This window comes from Somniosus microcephalus, chromosome 4, assembly GCF_052327205.1.
Source record: "Somniosus microcephalus isolate GS21.2 chromosome 4, FLI_Smic_1.0, whole genome shotgun sequence".
Taxonomy (NCBI): Eukaryota; Metazoa; Chordata; class Chondrichthyes; order Squaliformes; family Somniosidae; genus Somniosus; species Somniosus microcephalus.
The window spans coordinates 12226871-12250188 of record NC_140990.1 but is presented as its reverse complement, the minus strand read 5'-3'; the positions used below and the strand labels follow the sequence as shown (position 1 = coordinate 12250188).

The 23318-nt window shown below is 47.3% G+C and overlaps 3 protein-coding genes across 3 annotated transcripts in view; 2 read left to right on the top strand and 1 right to left on the bottom strand.

The window, feature by feature from the left end:
* Positions 1-23318, bottom strand: part of LOC147118294 (proteasome activator complex subunit 1-like) — a 1298587-nt gene that overhangs the window by 546325 nt on the left and 728944 nt on the right. The window lies entirely within an intron of this gene.
* LOC147118305 (uncharacterized) overlaps positions 1-23318 on the top strand; it is an 88852-nt gene that overhangs the window by 25222 nt on the left and 40312 nt on the right. The gene's annotated exons all lie outside the window — the stretch shown is intronic.
* LOC147118306 (uncharacterized) lies at positions 6076-10077 on the top strand. Its single transcript, XM_085984368.1, has one exon. It carries the CDS (start codon positions 6583-6585, stop codon positions 7627-7629), a length of 1047 nt encoding a protein of 348 aa, XP_085840494.1. The 5' UTR covers positions 6076-6582; the 3' UTR covers positions 7630-10077.

Sequence of the window (23318 nt, the reverse complement as noted above, 5' to 3'; positions counted from 1 at the left end):
AAGCGGCCTCGTACAACAAGATTGCTAATTAATCCTTTCTCGTTACATAATACCCAGTCTAAGATGGCCTGATCTCTGGTTGGTTCCTCGACATATTGGTCCAGGAAATCATCCCATAAACACTCCAGGAATTCCTCCTCCACAGTATTGTTACTAATTTGGTTAGCCCAATCTGTATGTAGATTAAAGTCACCCATGATGACTGTTGTGCCCTTATTGCACACTTCTTTAATTTCCCTTTTAATGCCATCCCCAACCTCCGCCTTACTGTTTGGAGGTCTATATACCACTCCCACTAACGTTTTCTGCCCCTTGGTATTTCACAATTCTACCCATGCAGATTCCACATCATCAGAGCTAATATCCTTCCTTACAATTGTGTTAATCCCTTCTTTAACCAGTAATGCTACCCCACCTCCCTTTCCTTTTTGCCTATCTTTCCTGAATATCGAATACCCCTGGATGTTGAGTTCTCAGCCTTGGCCATCCTTGAGTCATGTTTCCGTTATCCCAACCAAATCATATTCGTTTACCTCTATTGGCGCAGCCAATTCATCCACCTTATTACGAATGCTCCTTGCTTTAAGACACAAAGCCTTCAGGCTTGTTTTTTTTAACGCTCTTAGACCTATTAGAATTATTATTTACTGTGGCCACGTATGATTTAAACCGTTGATTTCTCTGACTGCCACTTTTGTTTTTCTCCTTCCTATCTTTTGCTTTTATCCTTGTTTCCCTTTCCTCTGTCTCCCTGCTCAGGTTCCCAACCCCCTGCCATTTTAGTTTAAACCCTCCCCCAGAGCACTAGCAAACATTCCCCCTAGGACATCGGTTCCAGCCCTGCGCAGGTGCAAACCGTCCGGTTTGAACTGGTCCCACCTCCCCCAGAACCGGTTCCAATGTCCCAGGAACTTGAATCCCTCCCCTTGGCACCATTCCTCTAGCCACGTATTCATCTGAAATATCCTTCTATTTCTACTCTGACGAGCACGTGGCACTGGTAGCAATCCTGAGATTACTACCTTTGAGGTCCTATTTTTTAATTTACCTCCTAACTCCCTATATTCAGCTTTTAGGACCTCATCCCAGTTTTTATCTATATCGATGGTACCTATATGCACCACAACAACTGGCTGTTCACCCTCCCCTTCCAAGATGTTCTGCAGCCGCTCTGAGACATCCTTGACCCTTGCACCAGGGAGGCAACACACCATCCTGGAGTCTCATTTGCGGCCACAGAAACGCCTATCTATTCCCCTTACAATAGAATCCCCTATTACTATAGCTCTACCTCTCTTTTTCCTCCCGTCCTGTGCAGCAGAGCCACCCCTGGTGCCAGGATGTTGGCTGCTGCTGCCTTCCTCTGAAAAGCCATCCCCCCCAACAGTACTCAAAGTGGTGTATCTGTTTGAGAGGGGGATGTCCACAGGGGACACCTGCACTACCTGCCTGTGCCTAGTACTCTGCCTGTTGGTCACCCCTTCCCTTTCTGCCTGTCCAACCTCTATCTGCGGTGTGTCCAACTCCCTAAACGTGCTATTCACGATGTCCTGAGCATCGTGAACGCTCCAGTATGCATCCAATCGCAGCTCCAGCGCAGCAATGCGGTCTGTCAGTAGTTGCAGCTGGATACACTTCCTGCACATGTAGTTGTCAGGGACACAGGAAGTGTCCCTGAGTTCCCACATAGCGCAGGAGGAGCATACCACGGGGCCGGGCTGTCTGGCCATGACTTACCCTTTAATTAATTGAAATTAAATTAAATCAAATCAATCCCACCAATTACACTACAGTTAAATGGTTTACCAACAGTCCCCGCTACACCAGAGAGACTTTAGTAACTATAAACCACAGAGTTAAAGTTTAAAAAGAGCGAAATACTCACCAACCAATCACTTACCTGCTTTCTGGTGACATCACACTTCGATTACTTTTTACTGCTCTCCCTCCCTCTGAGCTCGGAGATTGCAGATTAGTAAACCTGCCTGGTCTCGGAGCTGCTTTTAAACCGCCGCCGCTCAGCCGCCTCATTCCCTCGCAGCTCCGCCCGCCTCCCGCCGCTGCTCTGAGGCCTACCTGGTCTCGGAGCCGCTTTTAACCGCCGCCGCTCAGCCGCCTCATCCCTCGCAGGTCCGCCCGCCTGCTGCCGCCGCTCTGAGACCTCACTTGGTCTCGGAGCCGCTTTTAAACTGCCGCCGCTCAGCCGCCTCGTTCCCTCGCAGGTCCGCCCGCCTGCCGCCGCTGCTCTGAGGCCTACCTGGTCTCGGAGACTGCAGATTAGTAAACCTACCTGGTCTCGGAGCCGCTTTGAAACTGCCGCCGCTCAGCCGCCTCGTTCCCTCGCAGGTCCGCCCACCTGCCGCCGCTGCTCTGAGGCCTACCTGGTCTCGGAGCCGCTTTTAAAACCGGCGCCTCGGTCGCCTCGTTCCCCGCAGGTCCGCCTGCCTGCCGCCGCTGCTCTGAGGCCTACCTGGTCTCGGAGCCACTTTTAAACTGCCGCCGCTCAGCCACCTCGTCCCCTCGCAGGTCCGCCTGCCTGCCGCCGCTGCTCTCATTTAGAAGAATGAGAGGTGATCTCATTGAAACATACAAAATTCTTACACGGCTTGACAGGGTAGATGCAGGGAGGATGTTTCCCCTGGCTGGGGAGTCTAGAACCAGGGGTCAAAGTCTCAGAATAAGGGGTCGGCCATTTAGGACTGAGATGAGGAGAAATTTCTTCACTCAGAGGGTGGGGAATCTTTGGAATTCTCTACCCCAGAGGGCTGTGGAGGCTCAGTCGTTGAGTATATTCAAGACAGAGATTGATAGATTTTAAAATATTAAGCGATATGGGATAGTGCAGGAAAGTGGAGATGAGGTAGAAGATCAGCTATGATGTTATTGAATGGCGGAGCAGGCTCGAGGGGCCGAATGGCCTACCCCTGCTCCTATCTTCTATATTTCTTATGTTCTTAAGCACTCCCAGGGCAGGTACAGCACGGGTTAGATACAGAAGGCAGAGGGTGATGGTCGAAGGTTGTTTTTGTGACTGGAAGCCTGTGTCCAGTGGGGTACCGCAGGGATCGGTGCTGGGTCCCTTGCTGTTTGTGGTCTACATTAATGATTTGGATGTGAATGTAAAAGGTATGATCAGTAAGTTCGCAGATGACACGAAAATTGGTGGGGTGGTAAATAGCGAGGAGGGTAGCCTCAGTCTGCAGGACGATATAGATGGGTTGGTCAGATGGGCGGAACAGTGGCAAATGGAATATAACCCTGAAAAGTGTGAGGTGATGCATTTTGGAGGGACTAACAAGGCAAGGGAATACACAATGAATAGTAAGACCCTAGGAAAGACAGAGGATCAGAGGGTCCTTGGTGTGCATGTACATAGATCCCTGAAGGCAGCAGAACAGGTGGATAAGGTGGTTAAAAAGGCATATGGGATACTTGTACTTGCCTTCATTAGCCGAGGCATAGAATATAAGAGCAGGGAGGTTATGATGGAGCTGTACAAAACGCTGGTTAGGCCACAGCTGGAATACTGTGTGCAGTTCTGGTCGCCACACTATGAGAGGGATGTGATTGCTTTGGAGAGGGTGCAGAGGAGATTCACCAGGATGTTACCTTGGCTGGAGCGCTTCAGCTATGAAGAGAGACTGGACAGGCTGGGGTTGTTTTCCTTGGAGCAGAGAAAGCTGAGGGGGACCTGTTTGAGGTGTACAAAATTATGAGGGGCATAGATAGGGTAGATAGAAAGGAACTTTTTCCCTTAGTAGAGGGGTCAATAACAAGGGGGCATAGTTTCAAGGTAAGGGGCAGGAGGTTTAGAGGGGATTTGAGGAAGAACTTTTTCACCCAGAGGGTGGTTGGAATCTGGAACTCACTGCCTGAAAGGGTGGTAGAGGCAGGAACCCTCACAACATTCAAGAAGCATTTGGATGAGCATAAGAAATAGGAGCAGGAGTAGGCCAATCGGCCCCTCGAGCCTGCTCCGCCATTCAATAAGATCATGGCTGATCTGATCCTAACCGCCAATCTACTATCACAGAACCATCTCCTGAATCTAACAGAATTAGACACACGAAATAGGAGCAGGATCAGGCTACACAGCCCCTGGGCCGCTCCGCTACCCACAGGGCCATGACCGATCCGAACCTAGACTCATGTCCAAATTCCTGCCCACTCCCCGTAACCCTTAATTCCCTTTACTTCTAGGAAACTGTCTATTTCTGTTTTAAATTTATGTAATGATGTAGCTTCTACAGCTTTTTGGGGCAGCATATTCCATGGACCTACCACCCTCTGAGTGAAGTAGTTCCTCCTCATCTCAGTTTTGAAAGAGCAGCCCCTTATTCTAAGACTATGCCCCTTAGTTCTAGTTTCACCCATCATCGGGAACATCCTCCCCGCATCCACCCGATCCAACCCCTTCACAACCTTATATGTTTGAATAAGATCGCCTCTCATTCTTCTGAACTCCAATGAGTAGAGTCCCAATCTACTCAACCTCTCCTCATATGTCCATCCCCTCATCCCCGGGATTAACCGAGTGAACCTTCTTTGTACTGACTCGAGTGCAAGTCTGTCCTTTCTTAAGTATGGACACCAAAACTGTACGCAGTATTCCAGGTGCAGTCTCACCAATACCTTGTACAACTGAAGCAATACCTCCCTATTTTTATATTCTATCCCCCTAGCAATGAAAGCCAACATTCCATTGGCCTTCTTAATCATTTGCTGCACCTGCATACTAACCTTTTGAGTTTCGTGCACCAGGACCCCCAGATCCCTTTGTACTTCAGTACTTTCCAGTTTCTTGCCATTAAGATAATAACTTGCTCTACGATTTTTCCTGCCAAAGTGCATAACCTCACACTTTCCAGTATTGTATTCCATCTGCCAAATCTCTGCCCACTTAGCCTGTCTATGTCCCCTTGCAGGTTTTTTATGTCCTCCTCACTCACTACTTTCCCTCCCATCTTAGTATCATCTGCAAACTTTGATATGTTACACTCGGTCCCCTCCTCCAAATCGTTAATATAGATTGTAAAGAGTTGGGGACCCAGCACTGACCCCTGTGGAACACCACTAGTTACTGATTGCCAGTCTGAGAATGAACCATTTATCCCAACTCTCTGCCTTCTGTTAGATAGCCAATCCTCTATCCATGCCAGAATATTACCCCCAATCCCGTGATTTTTTATCTTAAGCAACAATCTTTTGTGTGGCACCTTGTCTAATGCCTTTTGGAAGTCTAAATACACTACGTCCACTGGTTCCCCTTTATCCACCCTATATGTTACTTCCTCAAAGAACTCCAGCACTTGAAATGCCATAGCATACAAGGCTACGGACCAAATGCTGGAAAATGGGATTAGATTAGACAGGGCCTGATGGCCAGCATGGACGTGATGGGCCGAAGGGCCTCTTTCTGTGCTGTATAACTCTATGCTGAGTCCAAAGATGTGCGGGTTAGGTTGATTGGCTATGATAAATTGACCCTTAGTGTTAGGGGGGATTAAATACGTGGGGTTACAGGGATAGGGTGGGATATGTGTTGGTGTAGGGGTTACGGGGATCGGGTGGGATATGTGTCGGTGCAGGCTCGATGGGCCGAAATGGCCTCTATCTGCACTGTGGGGTTTCTGTGATTCTGTGATTTCTGTGACTCTATGAGCGTGTCAGCCGTGGCTCAGGCGGCAGCACTCTCTCCTCTGAGTCAGAAGGTTGTGGGTTGAAGTCCCACTCCAGAGACTCGAGTCTAAAACTCTGTGCTGCCCCTCCAGTGCAGTGCTGAGGGAGTAAAGCCCAGTGCAGAGTAAAGTTCCCTCTGCACTGCTCCACTAACAGGCCTGAGCCCCAAACTCAGAAGAGCGCCCTCTGCTGCATTCCACTTGTCTCAGCAGTGGGAAAAACAGGCGGCAGAAGTCCCGCCCCTCAGACACCCCGATTGGTTGGAGGACCCGCCGCCACCTCAGTCCTCCAAGCTCCGCCCACTCTCTCCCTATTGGTCGGAGCTCCCGTCAGTCACCGCCGTGGAGTTGATGACGTGCCCCAGTCCGGCTCCCTGCAGAAGACAAGGGGCTGCGGCCACTCAATGCGCTCTGCTCGGTGCCGGGACGGTGCGGTTTGTATTTTCTTTTTATTTATCTCCCCGCCCGCGATTCTCTCCGCTATGTATAAAAAAACCGCCATAAAACGCACTTTCCACCGGTGATCCGGACTCTCAGGCAGGGTGTGTGCTGAGCATGTGGGCCGGGCGCCTGTGGAGCAGGAGCGGGCAGGGCCATGGGGTGAATGCGCTGTGTCAGCCACAACTCAGCGCGGCGGCCGGAGCGAGGGGGCTTGTGGGTACTGCAGCCGCCATTACTGTTGATCCTTTCAACCAACCTGTGCAGCAGCTGGAGCCTGAAAATCAGCTTCACTGCCCCTGGGCTGGGAAAGGGCGACATGAGGCAACATTCTCCCACTTACCCAACTCCTTTTACAGGGTTTTAGAAGTGGAGCATTTACAGACAGGCAGCTCAGACCAAACATCAACTCAAAATCAGACAGTCATTCGATTCATCAGCACCTGAATATCATCGGCCTTTGCACATGGAAGGAGAGAGCAGCGATCACAGCGTGGACAAACCGCACACGTGTTCCATGTGTGGACTCGGATTCAGCCGATCGCCTGACCTGGCGAGACACGTGCACCGTCACACCGGGGAGAAACCGGGTAAAGGTAGGGTCGGCGGGAAGAGATTAAGTTCCCCATGTTTGTTGAAAGTTCATCGGCGCAGTCACACCAGGGACAGTCTGTTCACCTGCTCCATGTGTGGGAAGGGATTTCTTTATCCATCCCAACTGCGGACACACCAGCTTGTTCACACTGATGAGACACCATTTAAATGTTATGACTGTGGGAAGAGCTTTAAAAGTACCCAGGATCTGATGAAACACCAGCGTACACACACTGGAGAGAGACCGTTCACCTGCTCCATGTGTGAGAAGCATTTCACTCAGTCATCCAACCTGCTGATACACCAGCGAATACACACAGGGGAGAGGCCATTCACCTGCTCCGTATGTGGGAAGAGATTTGCTTATTCGTTCCGCCTGCGGACACACCAGCAAGTTCACACTGGAGAAAAGGTGTTCTCCTGCTCCGTGTGTGGGAAGGGATTCGCTGTGTCATCCAGCCTGCTGAGACACCAGCTTGTTCACACTGATGAGAAACCGTTTAAATGTTCTGCCTGCGGGAAGTGCTTTAAAAGCTCTCAGAAGCTGAAGCAACACCAGCCCCTACAGGCTGAAGAGAGGCCGTTCACCTGCTCTGTGTGTGGGAAGGGATCCGCTCAGTCATACAACCTGCGCATACACCAGCGAGTTCACACTGGAGAGAGACCATTCACCTGCTCCGTGTGTGGGAAGGGATTCGCTGTGTCCTCGAATCTGCTGGCACACCAGCGAGTTCACACTGGGGAGAGACCATTCACCTGCTCCGTGTGTGGGACAGGATTTGCTCAGTCATACAGCCTGCAGGTACACCAGCGAGTACACACTGAAGCGAGGCCGTTCACCTGCTCTACATGTGGGAAGGGATTCGTTCGGTTATCCAACCTACAGGCACACCAGCTTGTTCACAGAGAGTCCATTTAAATGTTCTGACTGTGGGAAGAGCTTTAAAAGTCCCCGGGATCTGACGATACACCAGCAAGTTCACACTGGGGAGACACTGTTCACCTGCTCAGTGTATGGGAAGGGATTCGCACTGTCATCTACCCTGCTGAGACCCGAGCTTGTTCACACTGTTCTGTAACACAGGGCCCTTCAGACAGCTGGGGCAACATGAATGTGGAACGGATGAATGTTTTATAAATTTTGTACTGCTGTTTAATCTTTAAGACTGTTGTGCTGATGATTCCCTTGATTTGACTGTTCATGGTGTTACATAGAATGTACAGCACAGAAACAGGCCATTCAGCCCAACTGGTCCGTGCTGGTGTTTATGCTCCACACGAGCCTCTTCCCACCCTACTTCAGTTAACCCTATCAGCGTATCCTTCGCGCAGTAACCAAGCTTGTGTATAAGAACAGGCCACTTAATCCATTGTACTTCTATTCTCCAGATTGAGGGAATTATCACCCGATCTGTGTTATGCAGCGCTCTTAATAAAGCCTGGAGAGACAACTTGTGAGCTTGATTATCTGGTATCCGAAACCCTGGGACTCCCAATCATTGGAGTCAACCTCAGTGTGTGGAAAGGGATTCCCTGGTGTATCCCACCCGCTGACACACCAGAGTGTCCACAGTGTGACTGCGGTGGGTCGATACCACTGTTTCCGATGCCTTTAATCACATCCAGGACTGAACCATGTTAATTCAGGCAACTGAGGCTCGTTAATGTTAAAATCCAGCCCAGTTATTGGGGTTTTAATATTCTGTATAAATAAATCAGCTTTGTTTGAAGCACCCAGTCTATTGAGTCCTTGTTTCTAAGATAAGACGAGAACTGTAGTGTATGTACCTTTAAGGGGAGAACTACTTTTTACAGCTCCTGTATACTGTAGTACCGGCAGTGACCACACCTGTATATAAACCCTGAGTAGGGATCTGCACAGTTAGTTTTAGAGTAACCCTCATCCAGTAAACACCTGTTGATTATTCCCTGCAGTCTCTTGTCTCATTATTGAAGGAAATACAACATCAAGATACACGGATCTAACAGTGGCGACGAGGCAATTCAAACCTACCTGCAACTCTGCATCACCTCCCAGGGATTCGCTCCTGGAGAACAGCGAAAGAAGAAGACCGAGTCCAGAAGCACGGGCGTCGACCATCCAGCGGAGATTTGAGCATCGCAGGGGAGGCTGTTGAGAGCTGGGCTTGGTTCTCCAGTCACGGTGGTCCAGCTAAACGGGCTGGCAGCAGGTACGGCGCAGACCCTTCCCGGACAGCGGCGGCTAGAGCTGACCGATGGCACAGAAAAGGCCGAGCAGCGTCGATGGGAGAAGAGAGAGGGTAGCGCGCATAGGGCGCAGCCGGTGTTCAAGGGCCGAGCAGCGGCAAAGAAAGAGAGAGGCGCGCAGGAAAATGCGCAGAGCGCAGCCGGTGTTCAAGGGCCGAGCCGCAGCGGAGAAGGGAGAGCGCTGGCGACGCCATTAAGAAGGGAGAGCGCGGGAGACGCCATTTTGAGCCGCAGCGGAGAAGAAGGGAGAGCGCGGGAGAGAAGAAGGGAGAGCGCGGGAGACACCATTTTGAGCCAGTCTAACCACACCCAAAAATGCCGAAGAGTGGCAGTATCACAGCGTTCGACAATGAAGTCGAAGATTGGACGACATATGTCGAACGCATTGAAGTATACTGCAAGGCGAATGAAGTGCCAGATGACAAGAAAGCGCTGGTATTGTTGAATTCAATGGGTGCAAAAATGTATGGCTTACTGCGAAACCTAGTAACCCCAGAGAAACCAGTGGAAAAGAACTTTGAAAACATAGTGTCAATCCTACGGGACCACTTAAACCCGACACCGCTGCTGATAGCAGAAAGATTTAAGTTTCACAAAAGGAACCAGCATAAAGATGAAAGTAATGCTGAGTATTTAACGGAACTGCGCAAGCTATCGAAACACTGCCAGTTTGGAACGGGACTAGCAGATACTTTAAGGGACAAGTTCGTGTGTGGGCTTCAAAGTGAAGGAACCCAGAAACGGCTTCTATCAGAAAAGGATCTTACGCTGGACAAGGCTTTCAGCATGGCAGTATCACACAAAGCAGCAGCACGGGGCGTGGCTGAGATACAATGGAGACCGCAAGAATATGGCACAAATGAAATGGCATACGGAACAGTGAAGTGCTATCGCTGTGGCAGAACAACACACAACCATAATGATTGCTGGTTCAAGGACAAAGTGTGCAGACAGTGTGGAAAAGTAGAACACATAGCAAGAGTCTGCAGGTCGGGAAAGAAAACCAGCAGCAAGAAATCTCCACAGGAGAAGTACAAGAAGGTACATAAGGTGACGGAGAGTAGTTCAGATGAACAGAAGAGTGATACAGACTCCGGAAGCAAGGAGCTGGGTTGTCTGAAACTACATAATGTGATCAAAACGGAGGATCACCAAACTATCTGGGTCACGCTCAAGATAGCAGGAGTCCAAGTGAAAATGGAATTGGACACAGGATCAGCCCTAACAGTCATAAACCGAAGGGACTACAAGCGGCTATTCTCACATATACCCTTGAGAGATACAAAGATTGTCTTGAAGATGTACACGGGGCAAAAAGTCTACCCCAAAGGAAAAATAAGGGTGAACGTTATATATAACGGCAAGGAAACACCAAAAATGGACCTATATGTATTGCCAGATGGAGGACCACCACTACTAGGACGTGAATGGATCCGGAAGATACAGCTAGATTGGCATTCCATACAAGCACTGACTGTAGATGCCAAAAAGGATGACGACGTCACACCTGGACGACTGTCAAAAATGCTAAATGGCGCACAAGAAGTGTTCCAGCAGGGACTTGGAACACTAAAAGGCATAACAGCGACGATCAAAATAGAGGAAAATGCAAGCCCAAAGTTTTTTAAGGCCAGACTGGTACCTTATGCGATCCGCCCAGCCGTCGAAGCAGAGCTGGAAGGTTTGGAACGTTCAGGAGTACTGTCCAAAGTGGACTGGAGTGAGTGGGCTACACCCATCGTTCCTGTAATGAAGAGGTCGTTGAGTAATACGCCTGGGGAACCAAAGAAGGTTTGCATCTGTGGGGACATTAAGTTGACAGTGAACCCAATCCTTCACACTGTACAATATCCGCTCGCGCAGATTGAAGATATTTTCGCCTCGCTATCTGGAGGGAAACTCTTCACTAAGATTGATTTGGCCCAGGCGTACCTGCAAATGGAGGTAGAAGAAGCCTCGAAACAGTACCTCACGATCAACACTCATAAAGGTCTCTACCAATACAACCGGCTGGTGTTCGGGGTAGCATCAGCTCCGGCTATTTGGCAAAGGGCAGTGGAACAAGTCCTGCAAGGGATTCCAGGGACCCAGTGTTATTTGGACGATATCCTGGTCACGGGCGAAAATGACAGTGATCACCTCGCCAACCTGGAGCAGGTGCTCACTAGATTGAAGGAATATGGGCTCCGAGCTAATCGCCACAAATGTGAGTTTTTCCAGAAGCAGATCTCGTATTGTGGCCACGTTATTGATGAAGAGGGGTTACATAAGTCCCCTGAAAAGATTGAGGCAGTAGTCAAGGCTCCAGCACCGGAAAATGTGTCACAACTGAGGTCGTTCCTCGGGCTGCTGAACTACTACCATAAGTTCTTACCAAATTTGTCTACCGTACTACACCCACTGAACACCCTACTGCAAACGGGGGTACCATGGAAGTGGAGTGACGAATGTAAATGAGCTTTCCAGAAGAGCAAAGAATTGATCACATCAAAAGAGGTGTTGGCTCATTTCAACCCAGCACTACCAATTCGGTTGGCGTGTGATGCACCACCCTATGGCATTGGAGTGGTGCTGTCGCACAAATTCTCGGACGGCTCAGAGAGGCCAATAGCCTTTGCGTCACGATCACTAACCTCAGCCGAGCGTAACTACGCCCAGATTGTCAGGGAGGCCCTCAGCCTAGTGTGGGGAGTGAAAAAGTTCAACCACTATCTGCACGGGCAGAAGTTCACCTTGCTGACTGACCACCAACCACTTGTCTCCATCTTTAATCCAAAGAAGGGCGTTCCGGTGATGACTGCGCAATGGCTACAAAGATGGTCACTTTTTCTCGGGGCGAACCAATATGAAATCGAGTATAAGGGCACGAAACAGCATGGAAATGCTGATGGGCTATCACGCCTGCCACTGCCTACTGCGGAGGAAGCACCAGCAGTGGACCCTGTCGAAATATTTCATTCGACTATAATTGAACGCTTGCCTGTAACTAACGCTGAGATAGAGAAGGAGACCTGAAATGACCCAACACTGACTCAGGTATATGACTTGACGGTGAAGGGATGGCCAACACATGGCGACTCACTGTTGCCAGCATTCTCATCCAGAAGAGAACAGCTGTCAGTATGCCAGGGGACCTTGATGTGTGGATCCCGAGTGGTAATTCCACCCAAGTTAAGGGAGAGAGTGCTCAATGAACTTCACGAAGGCCATCTGGGAGGGGTGAAAATGAAAAGCCTTGCTAGGGCTTATGTGTGGTGGCCGGGGATCGATCAGCAAATCGAGGATCTGACAAAGAGCTGCTCAGGATGCCAGAAGGTCCAAAATGCACCACCACATGCCCCTCTACACCCATGGGAGTGGCCCTCATCTCCATGGCAATGGGTGCATATTGATTTTGCTGGTCCATTCATGGACTCAATGTTTTTAATAGCCGTGGATGCGCACTTGAAATGGCCTGAGGTGATCAAAATGTCCTCCACCACCACGGAGAAAACTATTGCAGTCCTACGGACCATATTTGCCAGGAACGGCTTGCCAGAGCAGATTTGCTCTGATAACGGACCACAGTTTGTGTCCGAAGAGTTTTGAAGATTTATGAAAAGGAATGGGGTAAGGCATTACACATCCGCCCCGTATCATCCAGCCACAAATGGATTGGCTGAGAGGTTCGTACAAACCTTTAAGAAAGCAGTAAAGGCCATGTGCGATGACGACATTCCACTGCAGCACAAGGTGGACAATTTCCTGTTAGCCTACAGAAATGCGACACATGCAGTCACCAACCAGACCCCGGCCATGATGTTCTTTAACCGAAGGTTGAGATCTCGTATGGATTTGCTCAGACCAAATGTACGAAGAGATGTTGAGAATAAGCAATTCCAGCACATCAATGAGAAGCCGACAAGGAGCTTCAATGTAGAGCAACCAGTCTTGGCCCGCGACTACCGAACAGAGAATGGCAACCAGGAACGATATGCACACGGCAGGGGCCACTAATGTACACAGTGGATGTTGAGGAGAACATTGTGAGACGCCATGTTGACCAGATCCTAGAGTCACAGGAACGAGTCAACCCCATGTCTCGCCCATACGTACCTGGTGATGAACCCGACATACCGGTACCATCTACCCCAGAAACAGTAGCATCAGAAGCTGATGAACCAACCGACGACAGGGGGCCAGAATCGCCTCCGCACCAAGAGCAAGACACTCAGGAAAGGTGCTATCCAGAAAGGATCAGGAAGCCTCCCCAAAGACTGAATTTATAAATAGACTATTTTCAGTTAATGTTGCATGTTAAAAGTGTTAATTGTAATTAGTTGATATTTAATTGTTAAATGAATGTCATGGTACTGTTAATCTAAAAGGGGAGGAATTGTAGTGTATGTACCTTTAAGGGGAGAACTACTTTTTACAGCTCCTGTATACTGTAGTACCGGCAGTGACCACACCTGTATATAAACCCTGAGTAGGGATCTGTACAGCTAGTTTTAGAGTAACCCTAATCCAGTAAACACCTGTTGATTATTCCCTGCAGTCTCTTGTCTCATTATTGAAGGAAATACAACATCAAGATACACGGATCTAACAAGAACTACTTGATGACTTGTTACAGACATTCCCTGTCCTCAATATCTGTGTCCAAGAGAGAAGCTGAGGGGTTTGTGTTACTTTATGAGTGAAGTTTTATTGTCCTTGAGGTTCTGGATGTCAGTGTGGGGGAATGGAACATTTTAGATACAGAGTAAAGCTCCCTCTACACTGTCCCATCAAACACACCCAGGGCAGCTACAGCACGGGTTAGATACAGAATAAAGCTCCCTCTACACTGTCCCATCAAACATTCCCAGGGCAGGTACAGCACGGGTTAGATACAGAGTAAAGCTCCCTCTACACTGTCCCATCAAACATTCCCAGGGCAGGTACAGCACGGGTTAGATACAGAGTAAAACTCCCTCTACAATGTCCCATCAAACATTCCCAGGGCAGGTACAGCACGGGTTAGATACAGAGTAAAGCTCCCTCTACACTGTCCCATCAAACGCTCCCAGGGCAGGTACAGCACGGGTTAGATACAGAGTAAAGCTCCCTCGACACTGTCCCATCAAACACTCCCAGGGCAGGTACAGCACGGGTTAGATACAGAGTAAAGCTCCCTCTACACTGTCCCATCAAACACTCCCAGGGCAGGTACAGCACGGGTTAGATACAGAGTAAAGCTCCCTTGACACTGTCCCATCAAACACTCCCAGGGCAGGTACAGCACGGGTTAGATACAGAGTAAAACTCCCTCTACACTGTCCCATCAAGCACTCCCAGGGCAGGTACAGCACGGGTTAGGTACAGAGTAAAGCTCCCTCTACACTGTCCCATCAAACACTCCCAGGGCAGGTACAGCACGGTTTAGAATTAGAGTAAAGCTCCCTCGACACTGTCCCATCAAACACTCCCAGGGCAGGTACATAGGATTACATAGGATGTACAGCACAAAAACTGGGCATTTGGCCCAATGAGTCCATGCCAGCGTTTATGCTCCACTCTAGCCTCCTCCTGTCTGTGCTCATCTAACGCTATCAGTTTAACCCTCTATTCCATTCTCCCTCATATGCTTGTCTAGCCTCCCCTTAAATGCATCTGAATTATTCACTTCAACCACTCCCTGTGGCAGCAAGTTCCACATTCTCACCACTCTCTAGGTAAAGAAAGTCCCGATTTGATTTCTTGGTGACTATCTTATATTGAGGCCGCTAGTTATGCTCTTCCCCACAAGTGGAAACATTCTCTCTGTATCCACACTATCAAAACCTTTCATAATTTTAAGGAGCTCTATTTAGTCACCCCTCTTGTTTGATGGGACAGCCTGTTCATTCTTTCCTGATAGGTATAACCTCACATTTCTGGTATCATCCTTGTAAATCTTCTCTGCACCCTCTCCAGTGCCTCTATATCCTTTTTATAACATGGTGACCAGAACTGTACACAGTACTCTAAGTGTGGTCTAACCAGGGTTCGATACAGGTTTAGCATAACTTCACTACTTTTCAATTCTATCCCTCTAGAAATAAACCCTAGTGTTTGGTTTGCTTTTTTTAATGGCCTTATTAACCTGTGTCACTACTTTCAGTGATTTGTGTATTTGTACTCCACGATCACTTTGCTCTGCTACCTCATTTAGATTCTTATTTTCCAAGTAATATGTGACCTCCTTATTTTTCTTACCAAAATGTAATACATTTGTCAGTGTTGAAATTCATTTGCCAATTATACGCCCATCCTGCAAGTTTATTAATGTAATAAGGCATGCTGTATAGCACGGGGAGTTCAGAACCAGGGGTCACATAGAAACATAGAAGATAGGAGCAGGAGTAGGCCAATCGGCCCCTCGAGCCTGCTCCACCATTCAATAAGATCTTGGCTGATCTGATCCTAACCGCCAATCTACTATCACAGAACCATCTCCTGAATCTAACAGAATTAGACACACGAAATAGGAGCAGGATCAGGCTACATGGCCCCTGGGCCTGCTCTGCTACCCACAGGGCCATGTCCGATCCGAACCTAGACTCATGTCCAAATTCCTGCCCGCTCCCCGTAACCCTTAATTCCCTTTACTTCTGGGAAACTGTCTATTTCTGTTTTAAATTTATGTAATGATGTAGCTTCTACAGCTTTTTGGGGCAGCATATTCCATGGACCTACCACCCTCTGAGTGAAGTAGTTCCTCCTCATCTCAGTTTTGAAAGAGCAGCCCCTTATTCTAAGACTATGCCCCCTAGTTCTAGTTTCACCCATCATCGGGAACATCCTCCCCGCATCCACCCCATCCAACCCCCTCACAATCTTATATGTTTCAATAAGATCGCCTCTCATTCTTCTGAACTCCAATGAGTAGAGTCCCAATCTACTCAACCTCTCCTCATATGTCCATCCCCTCATCCCCAGGATTAACCGAGTGAACCTTCTTTGTACTGACTCGAGAGCAAGTATGTCTTTTCTTAAGTATGGACACCAAAACTGTATGCAGTATTCCAGGTGTGGTCTCACCAATACCTTGTACAACTGAAGCAATACCTCCCTATTTTTATATTCTATTCCCCTAGCAATGAAAGCCAACATTCCATTGGCCTTCTTAATCACTTGCTGCACCTGCATACTAACCTTTTGAGTTTCGTACACCAGGACCCCCAGATCCCTTTGTACTTCAGTACTTTCCAGTTTCTTGCCATTAAGATAATAACTTGCTCTACGATTTTTCCTGCCAAAGTGCATAACCTCACACTTTCCAGTATTGTATTCCATCTGCCAAATCTCTGCCCACTTAATTAGCCTGTCTATGTCCCCTTGCAGGTTTTTTATGTCCTCCTCACTCACTACTTTCCCTCCCATCTTAGTATCATCTGCAAACTTTGATATGTTACACTCAGTCCCCTCCTCCAAATCGTTAATATAGATTGTAAAGAGTTGGGGACCCAGCACTGACCCCTGCGAACACCACTAGTTACTGATTGCCAGTCTGAGAATGAACCATTTATCCCAACTCCCTGCCTTCTGTTAGATAGCCAATCCTCTATCCATGCCAGAATATTACCCCCAATCCCGTGATTTTTTATCTTAAGCAATAATCTTTTGTGTGGCACCTTGTCAAATGCCTTTTGGAAGTCTAAATACGCTACGTCCACTGGTTCCCCTTTATCCACCCTATATGTTACTTCCTCAAAGAACTCCAGCAAATTTGTCAAACATGACTTCCCCTTCATAAAACCATGCTTGCACTCCCTGGGTTTCCTGGGCTGGAGCGCTTCAGCTATGAAGAAAGACTGGACAGGCTGGGGTTGTTTTCCTTAGAGCAGAGAAGGCTGAGAGGGGGACCTGATTGAGGTGTACAAAATTATGAGGGGCACAGATAGGGTAGATAGAAAGGAACTTTTCCCCTTAGTAGAGGGGTAAATAAACAGGGGGCATAGTTTCAAGGTAAGGGGCAGGAGGTTTAGAGGGGATTTGAGGAAAAACTTTTTACATAAGAATATAAGAACATAAGAAATAGGAGCAGAAGTAGGCCACTCGGCCCCTCGAGCCTGCTCCACCATTCAATAAGATCATGGCTGATCTGATCCTAACCGCCAATCCACTATCACAGAACCATCTCCTGAATCTAACAGAATTAGACACACGAAATAGGAGCAGGATCAGGCTACACGGCCCCTGGGCCCGCTCCGCTACCCACAGGGCCATGACCGATCCGAACCTAGACTCATGTCCAAATTCCTGCCCGCTCCCCGTAACCCTTAATTCCCTTTACTTCTAGGAAACTGTCTATTTCTGTTTTAAATTTATGTAATGATGTAGCTTCTACAGCTTTTTGGGGCAGCATATTCCATGGACCTACCACCCTCTGAGTGAAGTAGTTCCTCCTCATCTCAGTTTTGAAAGAGCAGCCCCTTATTCTAAGACTATGCCCCCTAGTTCTAGTTTCACCCATCATCGGGAACATCCTCCCCGCATCCACCCGATCCAACCCCTTCACAATCTTATATGTTTCAATAAGATCGCCTCTCATTCTTCTGAACTCCAATGAGTAGAGTCCCAATCTACTCAACCTCTCCTCATATGTCCATCCCCTCATCCCCGGGATTAACCGAGTGAACGTTCTTTGTACTGACTCGAGAGGATGGTTGAACATAAGAACATAAGAAATAGGAGCAGGAGTAGGCCAATCGGCCCCTTGAGCCTGCTCCACCATTCAATAAGATCATGGCTGATCTGATCCTAACCTCAAATCTTCTATCACTCTCCATCCCACCCGAACCCATGTGATCTCCCGGGAGAGGCGAAAAACCAGATAAATAACCCAATGGCCAATTTGGGAGAAAAAATCTGGGAAATTCCTCTCCGACCCATCTAGGCGATCGAAACTCTTCCAGGAGATCACTCTGTCCCTATATTTTCTACAGTACTTACCTTCTGTAAAGGCGATCTCCACCCCAGCCAGGAACAGGAATAAAACCATCTCCTGAAATCTAACACAGAATTAGAACACAAGAAGTAGGAGCAGAACCAGGCTACACGGCCCCTGGACCAGCTCCACTACCCACAGGGCCATGACCATTCCGAACCTAGACTCATGTCCAATTTCCTGCCCGCTCCCCGTAACCCTTAATTCCCTTTACTTCTAGGAAACTATCTATTTCTGTTTTAAATTTATTTAATGATGTAGCTTCCACAGCTTTCTGGAGCAGCAAATTCCACAAACCTACCACCCTCTGAGTGAAGAAGTTTCTCCTCATCTCAGTTTTGAAAGAGCAGCCCCTTATTTTAAGATTATGCCCCCTAGTTCTAGTTTCACCCATCATTGGGAACATCCTCACCGCATCCACCCGATCAAGCCCCTTCACAATCTTATATGTTTCAATAAGATCGCCTCTCATTCTTCTGAACTCCAATGAGTAGAGTCCCAATCTACTCAACCTCTCCTCATATGACCACCCCCTCATCCCCGGGATTAACCGAGTGAACCTTCTTTGTACTGACTCGAGAGCAAGTATGTCTTTTCTTAAGTATGGACACCAAAACTGTATGCAGTATTCCAGGTGCGGTCTCACCAATACCTTGTATAACTGCAGCAATACCTCCCTGTTTTTATATTCTATCCCCCTAGCAATAAAAGCCAACATTCCATTGGCCTTCTTGATCACTTGCTGCACCTGCATACTAACTTTTTGAGTTTCATGCACCAGGACCCCCAGATCCCTTTGTACTACAGTACTTTCCAGTTTCTTGCCATTAAGATAATAACTTGCTCTATGATTTTTCCTGCCAAAGTGCATAACCTCACATTTTCCAGTATTGTATTCCATCTGCCAAATCTCTGCCCACTTACTTAGCCTGTTTATGTCACTTTGCAGGTTTTTTATGTCCTCCTCACTCACTACTTTCCCTCCCATCTTTGTATCATCTGCAAACTTTGATATGTTACACTCGGTCCCCTCCTCCAAATTGTTAATATAGATTGTAAAGAGTTGGGGACCCAGCACTGACCCCTGCGGAACACCACTAGTTACTGATTGCCAGTCTGAGAATGACCCATTTATCCCAACTATCTGCTTTCTGTTAGAGAGCGAATTCTCCACCCACGTCAGAATATTACCCCCAATCCCGTGATTTTTTATCTTGAGCAATAATCTTTTGTGTGGCACCTTGTCAAATGCCTTTTGGAAGTCTAAATACACTACGTCCACTGGTTCCCCTTTATCCACCCTGTATGTTACTTCCTCAAAGAACTCAAGCAAATTTGTCAAACATGACTTCCCCTTCATGAAACCATGCTGAGTTTGTCCTATTAAATTATGTTTATCCAAATGTCCCGTTACTGTCTCCTTAATAATGGACTCTAACATTTTACCAACCACAGATGTTAGGCTAGCAGGTCTATAGTTTCCAGCCTTCTGCCTACTACCGTTTTTAAATAAGGATGTTACATTAGCAGTTTTCCAATCTGCCGGGACCTTTGCTGAGTCCAGGGAGTTTTGGAAAATTATTACCAATGTATCCACAATCCCTACCGCCACTTCCCTCAAGACCCTAAGATGTAAGCCATCAGGTCCAGGGGATTTATCCGGCTTAAGTCCCATTATTTTACCAAGTACCACTTCCTTAGTGATTTTAATCATATTTAGCTCCTCTCCCCCTATAGCCCCCTGTTTGTTCAGTGTTGGGATATTCTTAGTGTCCTCTACCGTAAAGACTGATACAAAATATTTGTTCAGCATTATTGCCATCTCCATGTTTCCCACCATTAATTTCCCGGTCTCATCCTCTAAGGGACCAACATTTACTTTAGCCACCCTTTTTCTTTTTATATAACTATAGAAACTTTTGCTATCCGTTTTTATATTTTTTGCTAATTTACTTTCATAATCTAGCCTCCCTTTCTTAATCAATCTTTTAGTTATTTTTTGCTGTCTTTTAAAGACTTCCCAATCTTCTATCCTCCCACTAGATTTGGCTACCTTAAATGCCCTTGTTTTTAGTCGGATACTATCCTTAATTACTTTACTTAGCCATGGATGGCTATCTTTTCTTTTACACCCTTTTTTCCTCAGTGCAATATATATTTTTTGGAAGTTGTAAAATAACTCCTTAAATGTACACCACTGATCGTGTACCGTCTTACCCTTTAATCTATTTTCCCAGTCCACTCTAATCAATTCCGCTCTCATACCTTCATAGTCTCCTTTATTCAAGCTCAGCACGCTTGTTTGAGATCCAACCTTCTCACCCTCTACTTGAATATGGAATTCAACCATGTTATGGTCACTCATTCCAAGGGGATCCTTTACTAGGACATTTTTAATTAATCCTGTCTCATTACACAGGACCAAATCTAAGGTTGCTTGCCCCCTGGTCGGTTCAGTTACATACTGCTCAAGAAACCCATCCCTAATACACTCAATGAACTCATCCTCAAAGCTGCTCTGCCCAGTTTGATTTGTCCAGTTAATATGATAGTTAAAATCCCCCATAATTATAGCTGTTCCCTTATTACAAGCCTCAGCTATTTCCTGATTAATACTCCGTCCAACAGAGTTGCAACTGTTCGGAGGCCTATAGACTACGCCCACTAGTGTTTTTTTCCCCTTGTTATTCCTTATCTCTACCCAAACTGTTTCACTATCCTGCTCCTTTGACCCAATATCATTTCTCTGTATTATAGTGATTCCTTCCTTTATTAACATAGCCACCCCACCTCCCCTCCCTTTCTGCCTGTCCTTCCTGATTGTTAACTAACCTGGTATGTTTAATTCCCAGTCATGGTCACCCTGCAGCCATGTTTCTGTAATGGCCACAAGATCATACCCATATGTAGTTATTTGTGCCGTTAACTCATTCATTTTGTTACGAATGCTACGTGCATTCAGATAAAGAACTTTCAAATATGTTTTGTGACACTTAGTTCCTGTTTTTTCCCCTTTTACTACTTTACCTTTTACTCCATTCCTTCTGTCCCTTCCTGACACGTTCTGTTTTTTAATTTCCCCACTGCTACCTAAGTCTATGACCTTCTCCATTGTCATTTCTGTTATTTGCTCTCGAGAAACCTCCCCCCCACTAATTAGTTTAAAGCCCTCTCTACAGCCCTAGTTATATGATTCACCAGGACTCTAGTCCCAGCACTGGCCAAGTGGAGTCCGTCCCAACGGAACAGCTCCCTCCTGTCCCAGTACTGGTGCCAGTGTCCCAAGAAGCAAAACCCTTTTCTCCCACACCAGTCTTTGAGCCACGCATTTAACTCTCTAATTTTATTTGTCCTAGCCAAATTTGTTCGTGGCTCAGGTAATAATCCAGAGATTATTACCCGTGAGGTTCTGTTTTTTAATTTGACCCCTAGCTGCTCATACTCCTTTAACAGAACCGGCTTCCTAGTCCTATCTGCGTCGTTTGTACCAACATGGACCACGACAACTGGATCCACCCCCTCCCACTGCAAATTTCTTTCCAGCCCAGAGGAGATGTCCTTAACCCTGGCACCGGGTAGGCAACACAGCCTACGGGACTCTCGCTCTTGGCTGCAGAGAACTCTATCTATCCCCCTAATAATACTATCCCCTACCACTACAACATTTCTATTTACTCCCCCCTCTTGAATGGCCCCCCATTCCACAGTGCTGTGGCCAGGTTGCTCATCCTCCCTGCAGTCCCTGCTCCTGTCCCCACAGGGAGTAAGAACCTCGAACCTGTTGGACAAAAGCAAGGGCTGCGGCTCCTCCAGCTCTACCTCCTGGATCCCCGTACCTGCCTCACTCGTAATCATGCCGTCCTGTCCCTGACCATGGGCTACATCTGAATTAATTAACTTCATAGGTGTGACCACCTCCTGATACACAGAGTCCAGGTACTTCTCCCCCTCCCTGATGTGTCGCAGTGTCTGAAGCTCAGACTCCAGCTCATCAACATGGAGCTGGAGTTCCTGTAGCAGCAGACACTTGTCACAGACGTAATCACCGTGAGCCTCAATGGGGTTCACTGGCTCCCACATCTCGCAACAGTAACACATCACCTGCTCCATTCTATGTAATGAATTACATTTTTTATTGTTAGTTATGGACACCCTCTGCCCGATTTTAGATGCTAGTATCCCCTTTAATTAATTGGGTTTAAATTAAATCAATCCCTCTAATTACACCAGTTAAATGGTTTACCAACAGTCACTCTGCACCAGAAAGACCTTATTAACTACAACCCACAGAGTTAAAGTTTGAAAAGAGCACCTAACACCCCACTTACCCTAACTCACACTTACCCAAACTCACAGCACTCTCTGATGACTCGCACTCAGTGCTTGCTCGCACTAGGACTGGTCCTTTTATACTGTTTGTTTGGTTACAGCCAAATGAGTCACCCCTGCTGATTGGTTAGAAAACTGGTTTCCACTGTCTGCTGTGCCAATTTACTCCTACTGCAGTGTAACCTTGTTTTACTCTTCTTAAACCAACAGAATCCCAAATATTTAACTTTTCACATTTGCCTTCTTAACCGCCTGCTGCACCTGCATGCTTACCTTCAGCGACTGGTGCACAAGGACGCCCAGGTCTCGTTGCACTTCCCCTTTTCCCAATCTATTGCTGTTCAGATAATAATCTGTCTTCCTGTTTTTGCCACTGAAGTGGATAACCTCACAATAATCCACATAATACTGCATTTGCCATGCATCTGCCCAATCACCCAACCTGTCCAAATCATACTGGAGTTTCTTGGCATCCTCCTCACAGCACACATGCCCACCCAGCTTTGTGTCATCTGCAAACTTGGAGATATTACATCTAGTTCCCCTCGTATGGATCATTAATATATATTGTGAATAGCTGGGGTCCTAGCACCAATCCCTGTGGTACCCCACTAGTCACTGCTTGCCACTTGGAAAAAGACCCGTTTATTCCAACTCTTTGCTTCCTGTCTGCCAACCAGTTCTCTATCCAAGACAGTACCTTACCCCAATCCCATGTGCTTTAACTTTACACGCTAATCTCTTATGTGGGACCTTATCAAAAGCCTTCTGAAAGTCCAAATACACCACATCCACTGGTTCTCCCTTACCCTGTGTAGAATTTTGGAAGATGACCAACAATGCATCTACTATTTCTAGGGCCACTTTCTTAAGTAGCCTAGGATGTAGATTATCAGGCCCTGGGGATTTATCGACCTGCAATCCTGTTAATTTCCCTAACACCATTTCCCTACAAATATTGATTTCATTCAATTCCTCCCTCTCATTAGACCCTATGTTCCCCGACATCTCTGGGAGATTATTTGTGTCCTCCTTTGTGAAGACAGAACCAAAGTTTGTATTTAATTGGTCTGCCATTTCTTTGTTCCCCATTATAA